The sequence below is a fragment of the Thalassophryne amazonica genome, chromosome 16 (genome assembly GCF_902500255.1).
Source record: "Thalassophryne amazonica chromosome 16, fThaAma1.1, whole genome shotgun sequence".
Classification (NCBI taxonomy): domain Eukaryota; kingdom Metazoa; phylum Chordata; class Actinopteri; order Batrachoidiformes; family Batrachoididae; genus Thalassophryne; species Thalassophryne amazonica.
Window position 1 is genome coordinate 39,335,588 of NC_047118.1, and position 23,579 is coordinate 39,359,166.

The following is a 23,579-nucleotide window of genomic DNA, read 5'->3' on the forward strand; positions in this document are numbered from 1 at the left end:
GACTAATAATAATAAAAAAATATATATATATATATAATGCAATGCTAAAGTCTAGGATCTATCTTAGACATGTATGCAGCTTAAGTTACTAAATACGTGGTGATTCCGGACTGTATGTAGGTCATTTGACCTCATGTTTCTAGCAATTTTCCATTAAAATATCAAAATGAGAAATTTTACACTCTTCTATGACCGTTCTAAACATGTACTGGTCATTCTGAACATATTGAATACCTTGGACAATCTGTAGCTGCTGCAGTTTAGAAAATACAGCTGTATTTGAAGCAACACACGGGAGGAAATAAATGGAAAATGGACTGCATTTATATAGCGCTTTTCCATCTGCATCAGATGCTCAAAGTGCTTTACAACTAATGCCTCACATTCACCCCGATGTGAGGTGACGAAAAAGGACGTGCTAATTTTTGGGTTGCTCGTCCCGGATAGAGATTTTGGTGCATATCCCAAGTTGTTCATTGGAGTCATATTAGTCTAGAACAGTTGACTTATCCTCTCCTAAATGATGTGCATACATATCTCAGCTAGGTCCTCTACTAAAAATACCCTCAGCCATATGAGCATAAAAATAGGAAACAGAATGTGACCTTTTGACCACATAGAATAGGTCGAGGTTAGCCATCTTTGAACTTGTCAAAGGTCTGTGTCCCAAGAATGCTCCCTGTGAATTTGAAGACACCGGTAGTAGGACTGGAGTTATGCTGAGCACAGACAGACAAACAGACGCAAAGTCTTCGCAATATTTTGGCCTTGGGTAAAAATGGTAAAATTACAGACGGACACAATGCACTTGCTGTCACTCTTCGGCCTGATATAAACAAAGAAATGGGGGAGGAATATAGTCCTCCTGCACTTAATCCAAAAACTGATACGCTGTCGAGCTGCTCATCTTACTTTCTTTGATGCTGCTTAATCTTTACCACATAATGTCAGATGTACCAGAAATCAGTGGTGGGCACACTTCCGATAATATATAATTATCGAAGATAATGTTTTCTTTAATGGGATTATCTTTTTAGATAACTTTAAAAACCATTTTTGGACCAATTATCTTCCGATTAATCTTTGTCCGATAACTTTTAAACCGATAAACAAAATAAACAAAGCTGAACAGTGACAAGCATTTTTAAAATTAGTTTAGCACTCACCTGTTAAAAGTTTTGTAACAGACGCACAGCTATAACCTTTGCAAACAGAAGAGAGCCACTTGTATAAAAAATATCTCAATCCTCTGCAGACAAAGGAGAAACAGCCCCAAAAGAAAAAAAAACAAAAACATTTCCTTTAACACCATACCAACAGGCTGGCGATATCACCTTAGTCATCCAGAGGCATACATTTTTAACTTATGGTTCAAATTTTAACCAAACAAATTTTGGACAAGTTATTTAAAATTACTGTCATGTCTGAAGTTTTATTAAGTGAAAATATCAGATATATGTTTTAGTTTTAAAGTAATGTGCTAATTTTTAAAGGTTTTGTGAGCACATCCTGTGACCCGCAATGCACTTTGGGTAGGATGATGTAATCTCAGTACATCACGACAGGACAAATGCATTTCAGACACTCTGTTCAGGCTCCACAGACAACAGCATTAAACTCTAGTGCCTAAAACTCTCTTGAATATATCTTCTGCATTTATAGATGTTGGTTTTATTTGCGTTTGTTAAATTCCACGCATTTTAAATGTAGCAGACAGGGATTACTGTATCTGGAATTTTGTTTTCAAGGCCTCTACTGCCATCTACTGGCCAGTAGTGTTCACTAAGCGTGTGGGAACCAGTAGATAGCAGTGTTCTATTTATTTTGACCCCGGTTATGTCAGATGATTGTCAAATCAACTTTTTGGCTTTGCAAATGGCTTTTTTTTGTGTGCAATGAATGTATACATTATACAAGTTTCACTTTTTTAATGGAATTACAACCTTATTTCTTTTTCAAATTCTCCCATTTTTTTGCATCCAGCCTTATTTCCTTCAGAAATTTCCTTGACAAATAATATCAGTCTATTAGGACGTCAGGTTATGTGTTACACATATAGATGTGTGTGTATATACAACCCCTGGCAAAAATTATGGAATCACCAGCCTCGGAGGATGTTCATTCAGTTGTTTAATTTTGTAGAAAAAAAAGCAGATCACAGACATGACACAAAACTAAAGTAATTTCAAATGGCAACTTTCTGGCTTTAAGAAACACTATAAGAAATCAAGAAAAAAGATTGTGGCAGTCAGTAACAGTTACTTTTTTAGACCAAGCAGAGGAAAAAATATGGACTCACTCAATTCTGAGGAAAAAATTATGGAATCACCCTGTAAATTTTCATCCCCAAAACTAACACCTGCATCAAATCACATCTGCTTGTTAGTCTGCATCTAAAAAGGAGTGATCACACCTTGGAGAGCTGTTGCACCAAGTGGACTGACATGAATCATGGCTCCAACACGAGAGATGTCAATTGAAACATATTAAAGCAATATGTCTCAAAAATCGAAAATGCACAACAAAACAAATGAGGAACGAATGGGAGGAAACTGGAGTCAATGTCTGTGACCGAACTGTAAGAAACCGCCTAAAGGAAATGGGATTTACATACAGAAAAGCTAAACGAAAGCCATCATTAATACCTAAACAGAAAAAAACAAGGTTACAATGGGCTAAGGAAAAGCAATCTTGAACTGTGGATGAAAGTCATATTCAGTGATGAATCTCGAATCTGCATTGGGCAAGGTGATGATGCTGGAACTTTTGTTTGGTGCTGTTCCAATGAGATTTATAAAGATGACTGCCTGAAGAGAACATGTAAATTTCCACAGTCATTGATGATATGCGGCTGCATGTCAGGTAAAGGAACTGGGGAGATGGCTGTCATTACATCATCAATAAATGCACAAGTTTACGTTGATATTTTGGACACTTTTCTGGTGTTTGGGGATGATGAAATCATTTTTCAAGATGATAATGCATCTTGCCATAGAGCAAAAACTGTGAAAACATTCCTTGCAAAAAGACACATAGGGTCAATGTCATGACATAGGGTCAATGTCAATGAGCAGATGTGATTTGATGCAGGTGTTAGTTTTGGGGATGGAAATTTACAGGGTGATTCCGTAATTTATTCCTCAGAATTGAGTGAGTCCATATTTTTTTCCTCTGCTTGGTCTAAAAAAGTAACTGTTACTGACTGACACAATCTTTTTTTCTTGATTTCTTATAGTGTTTCTTAAATCCAGAAAGTTGCCATTTGAAATGACTTTAGTTTTGTGTCATGTCTGTGATCTGCTTTTTTTCTACAAAATTAAACAACAGAATGAACATCCTCCGAGGCCGGTGATTCCATAATTTTTGCCAGGGGTTGTATTTTCCAACTTATTCCCATTGATGAACTTTTCATTTTCTGCCTGAAAGCTTATTAGATGAGTGTGTTCAGGGCTCCGTTTGTTTACTAAATACACACACATTACAGACCTTGAAATCCAACAGCAGGGATTGATATTATCCACAGATTTATGAACATACAAATTAACGTGCTTACACTATCATGATTTTCTCCGTTGTGAGATATAAAAGTGTCTTATCGTAGCATTCGTGTGTATGTGCATTATAACGCAGCGCACGAGCGACGTTACGATATTCTTCAGAACGACAACATACGCAACATGCATCCAGCAGCATACACGTTGCTGTCATAGACAACTGCCTGTAAAGGTTTTTGGCAAGTTATAACTTTCTAAACAGCGTAATTTGTAATGAAATCCGCTTCATTTATGCGGCTCTTTCGGCACCATGTTTGTTTTTTCAGAGACAGCAGTAAGCTCCTCCTACCCCTCCAAACGGAGGGATTTGTAGCCCTTCGCCTTCCCCTCCGCCTTGCTCCAAAAAGAGAGACTCAGCCAGTGTTTAGCAGAGGCACTTTTACCCAGAATCCTTTGCGATCTGTCTGTTTGTTACAAAACCTCAGAATTAGTGCATTATTCAACATTAAAAGATATATGTTATATTTAACTTTGTACAAATGACATAATTGACATTAATGGGGTTATTCTATCGGTATTAATGCTATTTATAATCAAAACCATAAGTCAGCATGACTTTATTTTTCAAGACCTGCGCCTGACCGGAGTGTCGTAATTGACAGAGAGTTGGCTTTATGGCTGCTCTCGGAGTGCCTCTGTGCTGGGAGCTCTGTAGTAAACAAGAGCTTCCAGCAGGGGCAGAATGTTGAAAGAAAAGTGTGGTCTCATTGTTGGGGTCTGTTGTTGTTTTTAATATTATTTTAAGCTATTAAATTTGTTCTACTACTAGTTGTAGATGTGTCAGAGGTAACGTTGGAATTTATCTGTTATCGGTTATCTGTAACTTCCGATACATTTTTGGGTGGTTTATTGTTTTATCTTTATCGAAGATAACTTTTCAGTTATCTGACTATCTGTTATCGAAGTTAATTTTTTGGTTATCTGTGCCCACCACTGCCAGAAATACATATAAAGGACTGAAAGTCAAGATGGGTACTTTTTCTGTGACTAACACCTTTTTTTTTTTTTGCTCTTCTAACTCATGATGTGCAGAGGCATATACTGTATTATAAGCGATCTGCTGAACAGCTTCACCCTGTTAAGATGTAGGTCAGCTTGTTTGCGGTGCCTCCAGAAGTTGACAGATTTTGGGGAGTGAAGAGGAGTGACAGGTTCCCACAGGTAGAGCACCCTTACACAGCCCCACACTGCTCCCACGCCACTCAGCATCCAAACCATCACCCACGGCAACAGATACCATAGCCAGGATGCTGTAGTATGAAAAACAGTGCATGATATCAATGTTTCAAATTATTTCACAAAGAGACATCCTTCTTCATCAGCAAAATGAATGAACAATGAAGCATGTTACTTAAACCTTTGTACACTTTTTAGTTTATTCAAAAGCATACTACAGTCAGCTTTGCTCACCAAAGTCCTGCGTGTGGCTTGGGATCCAGACCAGATTTCTGGAGGGCCCATGCCCCATACCCAGGCTGGGGCTTACCGGGGCCTCATAGCCCAGCAGGGATGGTAGGGGATTTAAGGACAGACAAAGGAAGGTCAGGGCGCACAGAAGCAGACGAGAACGATCCATAACACCAACTGAAGGAGGGGAATCAGGCTCACACTTCATCTGAGGCACACAAGAATGTGACGAAAGAGAGGAAATGTGACAGAGAAAACCAGATTAAAAGTCCTCTTAGGAACAGCTCCTAGTAACCCAGCCATCAGGTACTAATTTCAACTGTATTAAGCAAATCTTATTCTGTTCCAGTGGATCTTGAGTCTTTGAGTAATCATACAGACAAAAAACAGGTTTGCCAGCAGATGGAGAGCACAAAAAAATGAAGTGCTTCTTATTTGTAACAAGCTTCTTTTTTTAATCACGTCTCCTATGATTTACATGTTTTTAATTTGATGAAACTGCACCCCCACCCAGTGTCCCAGGAATAACAGAGAAATGTTGCCTTGTTGGTGATATGTTCTCTTGAAGCATCCTATAGTTAAAAATTAATTTATCAAGTTCAGGGAGGATTTTCATTGGCCTGTATTGTTTCAGGTCCTATTTTAGGCTGCAAAGTCATGAAAAAGACAAGTGTATATCACAATGCAAGTAAAGTGTTCAGTGTACACTCACGCCTAGGGCAAAGACTGTATGTGTGCTATTCTGTATTTTTGGTACCTGATCGTGATCCATTATCGGGCTGCCTGGCTTACAGTCACTACAATAAGGAGAGAACTGCTGAGGGGAACTAGATCCAGAGTCTGAGGCAGGAGGTGACATCAGCAACACTTCCTCTTTGAGTTCTATATCAGACAACGTAGCACGCTCTGCGAGAAACAGACCATTAAAACAAGCGTCTCCCTCACCCACACACACATAAACCTCAATGAACAAACACATACTGTTCTTCTGGTTGGTCGCTTTAAGTGCCAAGTTCTCTTGTCGTAGCTTGTGATTGACCTGCTGCAGGTATCTGATGTAGTCAATAGCCTTCTTCAGGACTCCTGACTTGTGCATCTTGGAAAGACCACATGTAGGAAAACAAAATTTTCTTTTATATTCAGTGCAATCATTTTTTTTTTTTGCAATACCTAGACATTCAAAACTAGCAGGACAGAGGCTTTGAGTTTAGTTTATGCTACTTAACTGCATTAGTTGGATAATTGCAGGTTTAAAGGTTTATTCACAATGATATGCCAGATTTAATCAATTTAAAATTCTGATAAATACTCAATCTGAAATTCTATTTATTTAAAATAAGTCTGCAGAAAGATAAACCACAAGAAATACAGATTGATTTATGTCAAATTTATTTCTGGTGCAAGGCAAGAACTTTCTCTCAATACCAGATAACAATAGAGCTACATACAATACGTAACACAGCATGAAATAATACATCTACAAAGATTTAACGGTGTACTCCCTTTGAGCATGTACCATTTAAAGGTGTACCATCACCTCCCTCTGTGCTCTGAGCACAGAGGGAGGTGATGGCCTAGTGGTTAAGTGTTGAACTTCAGACAAGCAGATCCTCGGTTCAAAACCCAGCCAGACCAGTAAATTGTGAAAGCCCCTTTCACACCAGGCCAACGTATAGTTGCATAATGTGGCGTACAGACTACGCAGAGCTTATGCAGCCCTACACCAAGTTTATGCAGCCCTATGTGGCAATACGCTGAGGTACGCAAAGGGGTCTGCAAAACAGAGCCAAAAAATACACATGCTTAATTTTTTCGTGGACTTTCAGCATAGCGCACCGGACGCAGTGTTCAATGCACGTCTACACAACACTCCGCTACTTTATACAAGTCTATGCAACACTACGCTACTCTACACCAAGCCTCCGCAATTGTACACAACCCTACACCAGTGCAAAAAATCCTTTTAGGTTTTTATCAGTACATACTTGCATTGTTAGATATTATTCATCCTGCTGGACTCTGCTGGCAGTAAAGCTTAAAAACCACAGAAAATGAAGATGCGGGCCAAGCTTCCACATCCAATAACTCTTCATGGACAGATCGCCAGCAAGAGGACATGTCCACGTCCACTAATTCCTCAGGGACGGATCACGCGCGTGATAGCCAGCTGCAGCTTGCTTTCACCTCCTCAAGTTCTCTCACGATTATGGCACGTTAAATAAAGTCCATTAACTCCTTGAAATAATCTATTCTGACTTTTTCCAAGGTATCAAATCCACCTGCGTATCGAGGTGGTCTGTAAAAACAGCGTCATGGAGCCAAGCTTCTCCCCCTGCGTGCAACTTTTTTTTTTGTACCCTATGCATGCGTATCTAGTACTCTACACAGGCCCGGTGAGAAAGGGGCTTAAGGGTGGTGATCAAGATCACAGGACACTATACAGGTGATCAGGATCAAAAGGTCATAAGATCAGGTACAATGAGTGTTAGAGAAGAAAGCAAATTAATGCATCTCAATGAAACAAATAAAAGGAAAATGCTAACCCACAGAATGTGAACAGAAGCTTGTTGGAACATGGTGGAGGCATGAGTGCTTTCTTCTTTTTCTTCTTTTAATAATGTTTAAACACAAACAGTTTATGATGTTATCAAGTTCCAGCTACAGATATGCAAATACTCAATACAAGAAGAACAAACTTTGCATTTTATTAAGACACTGACCTTTGCATCACTGCCCATGACCAAGTCTCTGAGCTCCACAATTTTATCATTGATGGAGGACCGGTATCTCTTCTCGATGATGTTATGCGTCGTTCTCCTCTCACCCTCCTTTATCACCCCTCCTTGGATTACTGTACATCCTGTCATCTGGCTCTGCTCCACACTGACTCTGGTTCCACTTGTACACTGGGAAGAGGCTTGCTGGAGCTGCTTAATTGGTAACTTGTCACTGCCTCCCACCATAACAGGCACAGTGGTCAGAATGTTGCTGCTCATTAGCATCTGTGCATGATAACATACAATCATCATAATTAAAATCACACTCATGACTTGTCACACTTACGGAAGCATTGCTAGCTGCATACCGGGACTTGCAGAGTTGTGTTCTGAATGGGTGCAGTCAAGGTAGTGATCCCGGTTGGATTCTGCATGGTGGACAGCACCTGTGTGCCATCTGGTTTCAGTGTTGTCAGAACCAGTGAATCTGCATTCAGAATCTGAGGCTGTTGAACCAGAACCTGAGGAAAAAGTCTGACATTTGCTTACAAGCACCTGAAAGGGGACTTTCATGTTAGCATATTATACTGCTAACGTACACATCAGCACATACGGTGAGCAAAAACTGCCTTTACTGTTCAAGCCTAACTTACACACACACACACACACACACACACACACACACACACACACACACACACACACACACACACACACACACACACACACACACACACACACACACACACACACACACACACACACACACACACACACACACACACACACACACACGCCTCCTTGCAGTTAAAAGTTCAACCAAACTAATATCCTTGTTGAGTGAGACGGAAAAAGCCAAAATTTCAAACCCTTTGCCAAATTCTGAGTTAGGTGCACCTGCATGGTGAATGTTACAGGTTCAAACTAATTGGATCTACATAATCTTCCAGTTCATTAAAGCCAGAGTGGGTGGCCAAAGTGTCCTGAGGATCATTGCATCCATACTAACTGGTCACTGTTGATTGTCAAGCCTTCATCTTAATCTGTCCTTTGATGACCCACACATCTTTTGCCCAATGACATAAACAACAGCAAGGTGGCTCACAGGTACTTGCTGCACTTGCTGTTGCATGGTGTGCACCGCGGTAGGTGCCGTAGACAGAGTCTGAATGGTCTGACCACTGGTGGTGAGAACACGCTGGTGCTGAATGGTCACTGGTTGGACCTGTGGTGATGTCACAATACTCTGTACTTGTGGTTGGAGCACTAAGAACAGGATACAAATTAGCAGGTGACTTGTTAGTTAAATTATAATTACAGTACTTTTAAGTAACAGGCACAAGTACAACACTTTATGGAAACAATATCACACATTTTACAAAAACACTGCTACTACAGACTTAGATACTACAGGCTGTAGATTAGAATAGAAAAAAAAAATGTATTAATCCCCAACGGAAAGTTAATCACCACTGTATAGTTCACATGAGAGGTGGGAGTAAGTCACTCTCAAGTCATTCTCACATCATCAATCTGCAAGTTCCAAGTCAGCTGTCAAACACTTGGTCATTATGACTTGAGACTTGCTAATTCATGACCTAATGGTGACTTACTCCCAACTCTGGTTCACACATACACAAAACAGACATTAAATACAATAATAGTATGATCTCCAACAACGGAACAGCAAAAACTAAAAGTGTTGATAAAAAAAAAAAAATAGCTCTCCTGAAACATTCAGTAAAACATTGAGGCATCACAAGATGCTGACTAAAAGAGCTTCTAAGGCTGCTAAAGACACTGTGAAAAGGATGACTTTCAAAGAGCAAAAAACTCCAACTTGGCCCTCATTCTCTTTTCTAGAAAGGCTTCAAGTGATTTCAGTTTTTTTTTAATCAAATCAAATTTTTACACTAAGATACACTTTACTGTCCCCGTAGGGAAATTCCTTTTGGACTCAATGCCATGCACATAAATGTCTTCACAATTACAATAAAACAAACCACATATAAACAAGACAGCAGCACCAGCAGTGCCACTCACAACAATAAATACCACATTAAAAACAATTTAAAATATACTGCACACAGTTTACAGTGAGTTTACAGTGGTGGACTCTATGGTCTTCCAGAGGGCAAGAGTTGATATTCTGTATGGAGGATCAGTCATTATCCACTTGCCTGCGGACACTCTGCTCATATATGGACTGAACGCGCTGGTATTAATCCCTCTCCATTACTTTCATGGTGGTGTGTACCAGACCAGCAAGCTTAGATTTTACATGAACATTGATGTTTGCCCATACCATGCTGACATCCCACATCTAACTAAGCTCTCTAAGACAGCCTGACAGATTAAGAACATCATCTTCTGGTCGACACCGTACACGCACGATTCTGCATAAAAAGTATAGTCTCTGCTGTAAATGAGAACACAAACTTTCAGAATGGACTTTTCAACTGAATGTGTCATCCAAATTGACACCAAGTTACTTGTATGAGTAGACCTAATTGTGTGTACCATGTATAACTGCATGACCTTGATCCCCCACTGAACTTGGGTCCAGACCCATTTCATTACTTATAACAACATTTCTAAATTAGACAGCTGATGTCACATTACTGCACAAAGTTTTGTATTTAAGAGAAAAACTGATGGATTTGTGTCTTTGTGCAGTAGGCCCGAGGATGGTGGTGTTACCAGACAATTTAAAAACAAAGTTCCCAAGATGGCTGTTTGAACATTCATTTGTATTTATAGGATAAAAAGTACTGGAAAGCTGACATAACCCTGCGAGGCATCTGTGCTGATTGTGTGCTTTATTTACTCACCTTGAAAACCCGGTGTGGGGCTTTGATGGCAGATGACAGGATTCTGGATAAAACGTGATTGGCCACCGTTGGAGGTAATCATCACAGTTTGGGGTGCCTGAGTCTGGATAGGTAGGGGTGTCTGGCAGTGGGTCTGAACCAATGTGTGGACTGGGAAGCTCTGGGTCTTCATGGGGATCCCTTGGGTGTGTAACTGCATTAAAGTCAAGGAAGCCCTTTTAATTAAACGTAGTTTTTAACCTATTACATTAAAACTACTATAGCTGTATGGCCTTTCAAATTTCACAAAACTGACAGAATTTAGTTTCTACCAAAATACAAACATTACAATGTAGGTTCATTTTGTAACATGATGTAAAATTACAGCTCATTTTAATTAAGAGAACATATCTGCCCTATTTCCTTATATCTGTAAGATGTCTTGTAATTAAAATCACTTCAGAAGTGTTATGTGCTTACAAAAACAGCATTTTTAAATTTACATTTATTTGACACTAACTTTTACAAAGCATTTGAGAAACTTATTATATTTATACAGATATAAGCTGTTATGGAGCATTTTCCATCTTTGTTTACTCTGTTCAAGGAAGCAGCCGGCTGACATCACACTGCCATTCAGTACCTCGATTGGCTGTGGCCGTGTGCTTCCCAGCATCTTCGCACAGCTCTGGGGAAGCCCCCATGTGATCTATGATGTCACCACCAAATAGGTCACAGCGCCTAACCCCTTGAATTTCTATCCATCAGAGGTTGAAATTCTAAAATTTTTCCGACACAGCACACATTTTGATCACATTAGCAATATACTATTATGAATCCCTTTTCTTAAATGCTATGAAAAATAATTAGTGGTGCCAAATTTATTTTATGACATAAATCTTAAAAACCCAAACACCATACAGCTTTAATGTTAATAAATTTGTCATTTCATGTTGAATTTTCATGGAATTAAGGGATTCCAGTCAAAAAATATATATGTCAGGTTTTTTTGCTGTGATATGCAATGTTGTCTGATGGGATTTTGCCTGGACTGCTACATTTTACAATGAGTATACTGAAATTTTCCCACTGCCAGCAGCAACTGCTTTTGTCGTATGGATTGCAAAAAACAAAACATGTGATTGTGAACTTACAGCTACAAAGAAGGGTGCTGCTGTTTGCCTTTCACACCAGGAGGTTGATGCTGGGCTTTAAACGTGACTTTACATTGAGGTACGGCTGTAATTAATGATGACTTTCATAATCAATCGACTGGTTGTTTGGTCCATAAAATGCATAAGTAATAATAAATAAAAAAATATCAATCAATGGTATCCAGACCCCAAAATAATGCCTTCCAATATCATTGTTTGTTCACAGATGAAAGATATTTAACTTACTGTCAGATAGGAGTAAAGCAGGAAGTAAAAAATATATATTTACATTTAAGAAGCTGAAATCAAAGAATTTGGATTTTTGAGTGACTGAAAATGAATCAATTATCAAAATAGTTGTCAAGTAATTTAATAGCTGACAAATAATAATTTGCACTGAAGCGTGGGGACAGTCAGCTGATACCTGGATGGTGGCCTGAGCTGTATGTTGTTTCTGGATGGGCTGCATCAACTGAGGTCTCGGCTGGAGGAGTGGTGGACTGCGCGTCACTTGCTGTTGCCCTGAGGAGGCGGCGACAGTGGAGGGTGTCTGAGCAGGGGTGACGGGAGGGGTGAGGGGTACTGACTGGGGAGATACCGACGTGAAGACAACGCTGGAGTTCTGGTAGACAGTGGGTGCTGGAGTCTGACAGGTTTGAGGAATTTGAGCGACAGTCTGTGGGGTGCTGCCACTATGTCGAGAGCCTGCTGAGGTTGTCTGATCCTCAAACAAGTCTGGAAAGTCACCCACTTGATTGCTGACAAACTGCAGCATCTCTGATGTAAACACAACAGAAATTACGGCAAGAATTATATTACAGTACACCTCAAAGGTAATTAAACAGCTAGAAACATAAATAGTAGTTGAGTGCAATATCATCAGCTCTATAAGAGGTAGCTAATCGATCTTTTATTATATGGTATGGGATTTTGCCAACTTCTGATTGGCCCATTTGACACTTTCTGAGCTGTACCACATGCCGAGTTGACCGTTGGCGGAGCCGAGTAGACTGCACATGCGAAACAAGTACACCTCGTGTGCAGTGTAGCGCTAGCTAATCAAGCAAAACCTTTTATCAATAACGACCAATCAAATAACGCGATACAACGCCTACTTTGGCTGTCAGTTTGTTGACAAGATGGCAAAAGACAAGTTGCATCTGTTAGCGACGCTGACTTAAAACAAATTTTACACTTAAAAGATGTGACGAACACCCGCAGAAACACACAGTCAGCAGCCAACCTGTTTTGCAAGTACGTCACTGAAAAGGAACATGCGCCCAACTTTGAAACTTATGACAGATGGATGCTTGACGGAGTACTCGGTTGATTTTACGCGGAAGCTAGACAGGCGAAGGGGGAACTTTATAAGACAGTAATAATAAAGAGCTGAAACTTGAGATTGATTTTTCAGTTTTAGTATGTTTGACAAACTCCCAATTTTCTTGTTTACCATATAATAAAGCAGTTATAGACTTTGGATTTTGGTGTACCCGTGATTATGCGGACAATCACGGGTACACCTCATCAAAAGTCTATAATTGTATATTGTACTGCTGAGATAAAGCTGATGTGTGAAGTAATGGGTGTCCTCATCAATGTGCAAATACATCCCCAATTCCAATGAAGTTGTAGCGTTGTATAAAATGTAAATTAAAACAGAATATGATGATTTGCAAATCCTCTTCAACCTATATTCAATTGAATACACCACAAAGACAACATATTTAGTGTTCAAACTGATAGTGCAAATATTTGCTCATTTTGAAATGGATGCCTGCAACACGTTTCAAAAAAGCTGGGACAGTGGTATGTTTACCACTGTGTTACATCACGTTTCCTTCTAACAACACTCAATAAGCGTTTGGGAACTGAGGACACTAATTGTTGAAGCTTTGTTGGTGGAATTCTTTCCCATTCTTGCTTGAAGTACGACTTCAGTTGTTTAACAGTCCGGGGTCTCCGTTGTCATATTTTGCGCTTCATAATGAGCCACACATTTTCAATGGGTGACAGATGTGGACTGCAGGCAGGCCAGTCTAGTACCCGCACTCTTTTACTACGAAGCCACGTTGTTGTAACACGTGCAGAATGTGTCTTGGCACTGTCTTGCTGAAATAAGCAGGGACGTCCCTGAAAAAGACGTTGCTTGGATGGCAGCATGTGTTGCTCCAAAACCTGGATGTACCTTTCAACATTGATGGTACCATCACAGATGAGTAAGCTGCCCATGCCATAGGCACTAACACACTCCCCATACCATCACAGATGCTGGCTTTCGAAGTTGGTGCTGGTAACAATCTGGATGGTCTTTTCCTCTTTTGTCCGGAGGACAACGTCCATGATTTCCAAAAACAATTTGAAATGTGGACTCAGACCACAACACACTTTTCCACTTTGCGTCAATCCATTTTAAATGAGCTCGGGCCCAGAGAGGCGACGGAATTTCTGGATGTTGTTGATGTATGGCTTTCGCTTAGCATGGTAGAGTTTTAACTTGCACTTGTAAATGTAGCAACAAACTGTGTTAACTGACAATGATGTCAGTTTTTAATGCAGTGCCTGAGGGATCGAAGGTCACCGGTATTCAAAGTTCTCCAGATTCTCTGACTCTTCTGATTATACTATGGACTGTAGATGAAGGAATCCCTAAATTCCTTGCAACTGAACGTTGAGAAACATTATTCTTAAACTGTTGGACTATTTTTTTTTCACGTAGATGTTCACAAAGTGGTGATCCTCACCCCATCTTTTCTTGTGAACAGCTGAGCCTTTTGGGGATGCTCCTTTTATACCCAATCATGACACTCACCTGTTTCCAATTAAGCTGTTCACCTGTGGAATGTTCAAAACAGGTGTTCTTTGAGCATCATCAACTTTCCCAGTCTTTTGTTGCCACTGTCCCAGCTTTTTTGAAATGTGTTGCAGGCATCCATTTCAAAATGAGCAAATATTTCCACAAAAACAATAAAGTTTATCAGTTTGAACATTAAATATCTTGTCTTTGTGGTGTATTCAATTGAATATAGGTTGAAGAGGATTGCAAATCATTGTATTTTGTTTGTATTTACATTTCACACAAAGTCCCAACTTCATTGGAATTGGGGTTGTATGTGCCCATTTCATAATGACACTGTTTCACCATCTACTCCACATAAGGTGTGCATGGTGTAACAGTGGTGTCCACAGACACTTGGCCTTTTCCTGAATGTCTTGGGACACCACTGGTGTGACACATTATCAAGTCTCACTAGCTGTAATCCATTTTTGTGGATCTCTGTTCTTTATCACTTACAGGTTGTGCTCAAAGGTTTATATACCCTGGCAGAAGTTTAGTATTTTTTTTTTTTTTGTGGTCATTTTTCAGAGAATATGAATGTTAACAAAAACTTTTTTTCACTCATGGTTAGTGGTTGGGTGAAGCCATTTATTGTGAAACAACTGTTTACTCTTTTGAAATCATAATGACAACACAAACTACTCAAATGACCCCGATCAAAAGTTTACATACTCCTTTTCTTAATACCATGTGTTGCCCCCTTTAACATCAATGACAGCTTGGAGTCTTTTGTGGTAGTTGTGGATGAGGCTCTCTGATGGTAAAGCTGCCACTGAATGTGTCTTGGACTTTATTTACATTAATTACAAAGAAATACAAACAGTATGGCACTTTATGGTAAATTTGCATGGAGTAGACAGTTCTCAAAAACTGAGTGACTGTGCAAGAAGGAGAAGAGTGAGGAAAGCCACCAAGACACCCAGACAACCCAGGAGAAGTTATGGGCTTATGTGGCTGTGACTGGAGACACTGTGCACAGTGCAAGCTTTGCATCACTACTCTTAGCTTCATAGTGGAGTAGAGCGGTGAAAGGATTTTCTTTCACCAAAACAGATCAAATCCAGGCTTGCATCTCAGATGTACCTTCTCACAATTTGTAGCCACTTCATCATGAAGATGTATAACTGGCAGTGGTGGGCACAGATAACCAAAAAATTAACTTTGATAACAGAGAATGAGATAACTGAAAAGTTATCTTTGATAAAGTTAAAACGATAAACCACCCAAAAATGTATTGGAAGTTACAGATAACCGATAAATTCCAGCATTGTCTCCGGTACACTTGCAACAAGCTGATTTTGAGTTTCACTCCATGATCGCTTCTGAAAGCATCAAAGGCGACCACAGACCCAAACAATGAGTCAGCACTTCTGTCCTTGAGTGTCTGGCCCCCTGCTGGAAGCTCCAGTTTACTACATTGCTTCCAGCACAAACGCAGCTGAGAGGGGCCACAAAGCTCAACATTCTATTCAATCACAGCGCTGCTGTCAGGCTGAGGTCTTGGAAAATAAAGCAATGCTGACTTATGGTTTGGTGTAAATAAAATGAATACTGATAGAATAACTCCATTACTGTCAATTCTGTCATTTGTGCAAAGTTAAGATATAACATATATCTTTTAATGTTGAATAATGCGCTAATTCTGAAGTTTTGTAACAAACACAGACAGATCGCAAAGGATTCTGGGTAAAATGTGCCTCCACTAACACTGATTTGTTGACTCATTCATTCTATGTAAACCAACACGTTAATGCGAGGTGTGTCATGTGTTGGTGTTTACAGATAAATGTGCTTTTGTAAAATATGCCAAAAAAGGTTTTTTCAAAAAAAAAAAAAAAAAAAAGGCAAGCTGTAATTAGATAACTGTCTGATAGAACCGGTGTCAAAATAAAAGAACACTGCCATGATCTACTGGAGCCAGTGCGAGTTTTGGCCCTTTTTCAGTTGATTTTTCATTGGTGCGAGAATTTTTTGGATCGCACCAAGTTTCAGGTTAATCACGCATCCTGCATCGTTTAGTATACATGGAGTAAGGAGATGTGTTTAACATCTCATGACCACCTCTCGCACTGTGCTTGTGGAAACACCGCAGACCTGTCTTGTAATGTTTTTTTTTTGTTTTGTTTTTTAAACTTTGATGTCTCCCATCAAGAGTTTTTGTTTGAAAAAATTGAAAAATTAAGTTTGAAAAAAAAAAAAAGCCGTTTACATTTTGCTTCTGGAAACATGAGTCCAATGTGTGGTTTTTGAACGTACAATGTGTGCGAGAACATAAATCGTGCGCTCTGAACTTTTACACCGTGCGGTTCTGTGGTACAGTTTGCGCTGTAACCGAGTACAGTGATTGAAAATATCAGCCCAGCTTCAGTTTGAATACTGCCATGAACACTACTGGCCAGTAGATGGCAGTAGAGACTTGCCAAAACAAAATTCCAGACAATCTGTGTCTGCTGCTACTCTATGTTTAAGATACATGGAATTTAAGAAATGCAAACACAATAACATCTATAAACCCAGAGAATATATTCACAAGAGTTTTAGGCACTAGAGTTTAATGCTGTTATCCGTGGAGTCTGATCAGAGTGTCTCAAATGCATTTTTCATTTTGTGAACGTACTGAGATTATCCTATACCCATAATGCACCTGGACACAGCATGTCCACACTAAAACCTTAAAAATTAGTGCTACTAGTATTACTTTAAAACTAAAACATATAGCTGATATTTTCACTTTATAAAACTTCAGACATGACATTAATTTAAATAACTTGTCCGAAATTAGTTTGGTTAAAATTTGAACTATAAGTTAAAAATGTACGCCTCTGGGTGACTTGGGTGATATTGCCGTCGTATCAGTATGGGGTTAACAGAAATGAGGGTTTTTTGTGATGACCAGTTCTCCTTTGCCTGCAGAGGATAGAGTGGTTTCTTCTAGAAGCAGCTCTCCTTTTTGCAGAGGGTAGAACTACACATTTGCTACAAAACATTTAACAGGTAGGTGTTCAAGTGATTTTAAATTTTATAAGAGTTTGTAGCTGTTCAGCTTCGTTTACCATGTTAACGGTCTAAAAATTATAGGACAAAAATTTATCGGAAGGTAATTAGTCCGATAATGGTTTTCAAAGTTATCTGAAAAGATAATCTGATAATGAAAACATTACCTTCGATAATTATCAGTTATCGGAACTGTGCCCAACACTGATGACTGGTGATACAAAATGCAAAGCCTGCACTGTGCATAATTTCTCCAATCAGAGCCACGTAAGCCTATAACTTCTTGTAGGTTGTCTTGGTGGCTTTCCTCACTCTTCTACTTCTTGCACAGTAACTCAGTTTTTGAGAACTGTCTACTCCATGCAGATTTACCATAGAGTGACATATTGTTTGTATTTCTTTGTAATTGATGTAAATAAAGACTGAGACATATTCAGTGGCAGCTTTACCAGAGAACCTCGTCCACAACTACCACAAAAGACTCCAGGCTGTCACTGATGTTAAAGGGAGCAATACTCAGTATTAACAACAGGGGTATGTAAACTTTTGATCAAGTTCATTTGGGTAGTTTCTGTTGTCATTATGATTTGAAAAGAGTAAACACTGCTGTTTGCCGATAAATGGCTTCACCTAACCACTAACCATGAGTAAAAAAAAGTGTGTTATAGTTCATATTCTCTGAAAAATGGCCAAAAAAACAAAACAAAACATTTTTGTCTCTACATGTTTCACAATTCCTTGTGGTAGTTGTTTTATTTCATTGCTTTGCTTTTGTTAATATTTTCAAAGCAGATCATCACCCCACACAGTGTGGTCTGCTTGATGTTTCTTCCTAGAACCAAAAAAAAAAAAAAAAAGGCCTAAAGGAGATTTTCCTTTTCCACCTTTGCCAATGTGCTAGCCCAGGACAGGGGGTGGGTAAGTCACAACCTATATTGTGATTTGGTACTGCAAAATAAATCAAAGTGAACTGAAATTGAAGTCTGTACTGTATAGCACTGCTAAACCATAAATGCTGCTAAATACTAGGTTTTTGGGCAGCATGGTGGCTTGGTGAATAACACTGCTGTCTCACAAAAACAAGGCTGTGGGATTGCCTCCCACCTGGGCTTTTCTGTGTAGAACTTGCATGTTCTCCACATGTTCACATGGGTTCCCACGGGGTGCTCCAGCTTCCTCCCACTTCCAAAGACATGTAGATTAGGTGACTTGGTGACTCTGAGTTGACCGCAGATGTGCGAAAGTGTCTGTCTGTCTCTATGTGGTCCTGCGATAAGTTTGCATCCTCTCGAGGTTGTACCCCACCTCATGCCCTGTGATTGCTGGGAAAGGCTCCAGCCCCCCGTGACTCCTGACTGGAGTACGAGGGTAAAGAAAAATGAATGAAACTTGGGTTTCCCTTATCAGTATGCTAAGCAACCCAAAAATCGAATCATAAAATGTACAGCTATATTACTTTGCTGTTTGTGTTTCAGCTGCCTCCATTTTTGTTCCGTGTCATCACAGTGGTGCCATTACAGATCCACATTGAAATCTGGCACAAGTTTTACACCGGATGCCGTTGCTGCTGTAACTCCAGTTGGACCTGGAGAAAACCATAGAGTCCCTGACCTTCCTAAGGGGTTTCATTTTCAGATGGCCTTAAAGTTGGCTTCAAATTAATAGAAACAGTTTTCTATTGATGTCAATGGAAGAGTAACCACTATAATTATGGTAAAAAAAATAAAGCAATCTATAGTGTTTATTTCTGTCCCTTGTGTCCTTGAGTGAAAAAGCTTCAGCTGAAAGTAAACGTAAGAAGCATTTGTACCAACAGAGATCTGGGTAATGCATGAGAATTAGCAAAACTACTGGAACAATCTACTGCTGTGGTCATAAAACAGTTGCAGAAATGAAAGACCTTCAATTAGATAAATTATTATATATATTTTCAAGGTTAACAGATGGCCCTAGAAGACAATGAAAACAGGCCACAAAAGCATTTAGATAAGGAATCAAGCAGCATTAAATGCGCCATCAAACAATGTTTCATGTTAACACCAACTAACAGGTCCAACCAGCTACAGAACATGGAAATTATTTCAAGAATCAAAAAAATGTTTGCCTGTGAACAGGTAAAGCTATAGATGCTGTGTGTTACAGTGACAGTTAAGTTTAATTGTGACAATCTTGGGAAGAAGGCGATTTGTCAATTAACCTAATCATTGGTGAGAAACAGCTTGTCTCTATGCAGAAACTGTTCTGTAAAATTGTTTTGGTGTGTTTAAACAGTCATTACGGTTTTCAGCAAGCAGATGTGTCTCCTATAAAAGGTAGAGAAAATATTCTGCACAATATCAACCCTTAAACATGTTTTGTAGTTTGTAGACGCATAACAGCAGGATAAACCACACCATTGTGTTTGGTGAGGACAATTTAGAAACATATTTATCCCACATGAAAAATAAATTGATCATGGACTTCAAACAAGTCAAATTATCGTTGTAATTAAAGGGAGGGAGTGGGGGGGGGGGGGTGTTGGCATGGGGAAGCACTGCTAATGAGAGTGAGGGGATAAAACCACTCCAAGCTCCCAGAGTTCCAGACAAACCAGACGCAAATGGTAAATACATCAAAAGTGGACAGTTTCTTCAGCTGCTCACAGCAACAAAAATAACTTATACCAACAGAAAAAAAAAACCAGTTGCTAAGGGAACAGTTGGAAAAGGAGATTGATATATATCTATCTAAGTATCTATCTATCTCTCATATTATACATTATAGGTTTATCTTGCTGAGCTACAGCAGGGAAATCACTCAATCTTTTCAGAACCATAGTATCAACAACTGCCGATGGAGACAAATAAGTCAGCAGTCTTCAATTTGAGATTTGAAAGAGTCTGCTGTAATTTAGTATATATAAACAGCGGAGTGGCAGCATGGTGGCTTAGTGGTTAGCACTGCTACCTCGCAGCAAGAAGGTCACGGGATTGATTTCCACTTGTAGCCGTTCTGTGTGAAGTTTGCATGTTCTCCCTGTGTTTGTGTGGGTTACCTCCAGGTGCTCAGTCTTCCTCCCACATCCAAAGTCATGAAGGTTAGGTGAATTGTAAACTTTAAATTGTCTGTAGGTGTGCATGCAGGTGTGAATGTGTTTGTCTGTCTGTGGCCCTGCGACAGACTGGCGTCCTGTCCAGGGTGTACTCTGCATCACACCCTATGACTGCTGGCATAGCCTTCAGCCCCCCCGTGACCCTTAACTGGAGTAGTTGAAGATGAGTGAGTGAGTGAGTGAGTGAGTGAGTGAGTGAGTGAGTGAGTGGCAAAGAGAATAGATCCCTGCCAGGTGGGGCATCTTAAATATTATCTCAATGGAGACTAAAGGCCCCGTGAAACTTGCATGATTTTAGGCACACTGACACAAGCATGCCTTTGATTCAAGCAATAGCATGACCTGGGTCTTTATCGGGTGCAGACAAGACGCGAGAGGGGCACTGGTATGTGCTATTGTGCACAGAGAATTTTGAAATGTTCAAAAAAAATCATTCACACACAAATGTCATGCTATGTGGCACGATCTAATCTCCAACACTACGTGCAGTTCATCAAGTGGCGTAAAGAAGTCAACAGAGCGAGTAGTGACGTCAGCAGATCGCATCAGAGCACAGCTCGTCTGAAGGATTATAACAAGAAGTTAAATCTGTTATAAACATTCTTTAACAGCAGCACACAAGAAGGAAAGAACACGCAACTGTTTTGTCAAGCCATGACAATGTAAACATGACAAATAATTACCTTTTTAGATGGCTCAAAATGCTTTCTACAGGTAGTTAGGTGTGCGAGTGCGCACGCGCAAAAACGGCTCCGGCTGCAGCCTCTTCTGTGATTCAGGATGCGATTAGAGCCATTTTCAACGGCCAATTTGCAGAAAAAAATGATTAATCCCCCACAAAATAATTATTTTATATATGCAGCGTCCAGCGCAGAGCACGTGGCAGGCGGTAGAACAAAGAACGGCGTCCAGCTGGGAACACAGTAGGTGGGATCATCATGATGACATTCGTGCTACTGCGTGAGTCACAGGCATGCTTGTGTCAGTACACATTTTGATGCACGTACTGTGTCTTGCAGGAGAGCAAACTCGTCGTTAATGAGTGTAGACTGAACGTGAGAGGGGCGCCGGTGTGTGCAACTGCGGAAAGAGAATTGTGAAATGTTCAAAAAAATCTTTCACACATAAATGTGCAATGTTGTGTGATCTTCTCACCAGCACTACGTGCAGCTCGTCAAGTCAAGTAAAGAAGAAGTGAACAGTGCGCAACAGCTGCGGCTGGAGTGGTCCTCTGTGATTCAGGAAGCAATTAGAGCCATTTTCAACAGCCAAATCGCAGAGAAAATGATTAATCCGCAACAAAATAATTATTTTATATATGCAGTGTCCAGAGCACAACACGTGGCAGCCAGTGGAACAAAGCGTGGCGTCCAACTGCAAACACAGAGGGTGGGATTGTCATGACGATGTGCGTGCAAGTGTGTGGATCAAAGTTGTGCAAGTGTCAGGGGGCCTCAAAACTCTCTTTGCACAACTGCACGCGCCAGCGCCCCTCACATTCAGTTTACACCGGTTAACGACGAGTTTACTCTCCTGCACGACAAAGAATGTGCAAAGTCTTGCAAGTGTCGGGGGGCCTTAAATGGAAAAAGCAGGCTGTCTGCTGCAGCACGACTGCATCAATCAACCAACACGTCATTTTTCTCACTCATACATTCTGTACATTCCTCTCTTTAGAGATAATGATTAAGTATGATTACTCTTCAGGGATCTCACTGTTTGCACAAGCTTTCCAAGGGCTCCTTTTCTAAGAAAAATTAACACAAAGGGCAAGGCTGAATTTTTCCATCATCAGTTTATCAAAAAATATTGGTTTCATTTAAACTTGTCTGTAAAATTAAACTAATTAATTAATTAAAATTAATCCCACACTGTCTGACACAGCACATTACTACATCTCAGTGAAATTCCACGCTAACAGAAAGCTGGTGATTGTGCACTGGTCAGCATTGCATCGAATGCCTCAGCCTTTCACTATGTGCCAAAGGGCGAAACTTGTTTTCACAAGCTGATGCTGCCTGCAGAGGGGATAGCAGGGGAAAAAAACTGAACCACAAAATTTGGTCAATAATTTTACATTTTAAACAGCAGTTTAATCTGTGGTATGATTACCAGTTTAATCACTTCAAAACTTTTGTGTCACTTGACTCACAGTAATACAGTCTTTTTAGGGTCATTCCATGTCAATTCAACGAGGGCCTCACGCACTTTGTCTCAGTTTTTCTTCAAATTTGTAATTATATTCCCAGACTATTCAGAACAACATATCTGACGTTTGAGGCCTGTAGGCCAAGTAGTTTCTGAGATATGGCCAATTTAGTGTGCATGGGGTCTGCAGTTTTTTTAGGCAAAAATTATGGCCGTCATTTCTGGAGCCATGTTCAAGGTAGAATATCTCAGCAAATAATGGACTTAGAGGCCTGAAATTTTCTGTGGCAGTTGTCATGGTCACCCAGACTTGGACTATAGTCAAACAACAGACACTGACACTAAACTGTGACGTTTATGTATGCTCAAACTAAGGAAAATATTACAATGACTATTGCGAGCATCCATGTTTGAGACACTGAAGCATACCATTACACTCAAAGAAGCCTTTCCATTTTTTGGCTCCTTAATGCCAGCTATACTGGATATGAAATAGGGCTGAAACGATTAATCAAGTAATTTGAATAATTCGATTACAAAAAACTGTAACGCTCCCACAAAAAACCCAGAAGACAACCGTAGAGCATGCCCATAACTAATGTAAGCGCTAATCAATGTAACAGGCGATGCTACAAGTTTACAAAGCCACATGCTGAGTAAAATAAAACCTTTTAAGAGAAAGGGTCTGTGCTGATCACCTGAAACGGACTTATTATGCGTTTAAAGTAAAGCAGTGTGTTTTATATATATTTTTATTTTTTTTTTAAACATGGTTTTAAACATGCTCTCCACCTCCGCAGATGAAGCGAAAAGAAGCGCACTTTTTTTAAAAATCATGTTTAACTATTCAAAAAAATGCCTATAT

The 23,579-nt window shown here is 39.8% G+C and overlaps 1 protein-coding gene across 3 annotated transcripts in view; it reads right to left on the reverse strand.

Moving 5' to 3' along the window:
* The window catches only part of srebf2 (sterol regulatory element binding transcription factor 2), a 45,790-nt gene that overhangs the window by 17,590 nt on the left and 4,621 nt on the right, over positions 1-23,579 (reverse strand). For 2 of the 3 annotated variants that reach the window (XM_034189786.1, XM_034189785.1), the window contains exons 2-9: positions 12,067-12,419; positions 10,510-10,702; positions 8,784-8,944; positions 8,047-8,199; positions 7,682-7,963; positions 5,719-6,057; positions 4,965-5,169; positions 4,629-4,804 (exon numbers count right to left, since the gene is read on the reverse strand). In XM_034189786.1, the coding sequence (XP_034045677.1) occupies positions 4,629-4,804; positions 4,965-5,169; positions 5,719-6,057; positions 7,682-7,963; positions 8,047-8,199; positions 8,784-8,944; positions 10,510-10,702; positions 12,067-12,419 (1,862 nt within the window). The remainder of the gene's footprint in view (positions 1-4,628; positions 4,805-4,964; positions 5,170-5,718; positions 6,058-7,681; positions 7,964-8,046; positions 8,200-8,783; positions 8,945-10,509; positions 10,703-12,066; positions 12,420-23,579) is intronic. The other variant, XM_034189787.1, reaches the window with a different exon arrangement.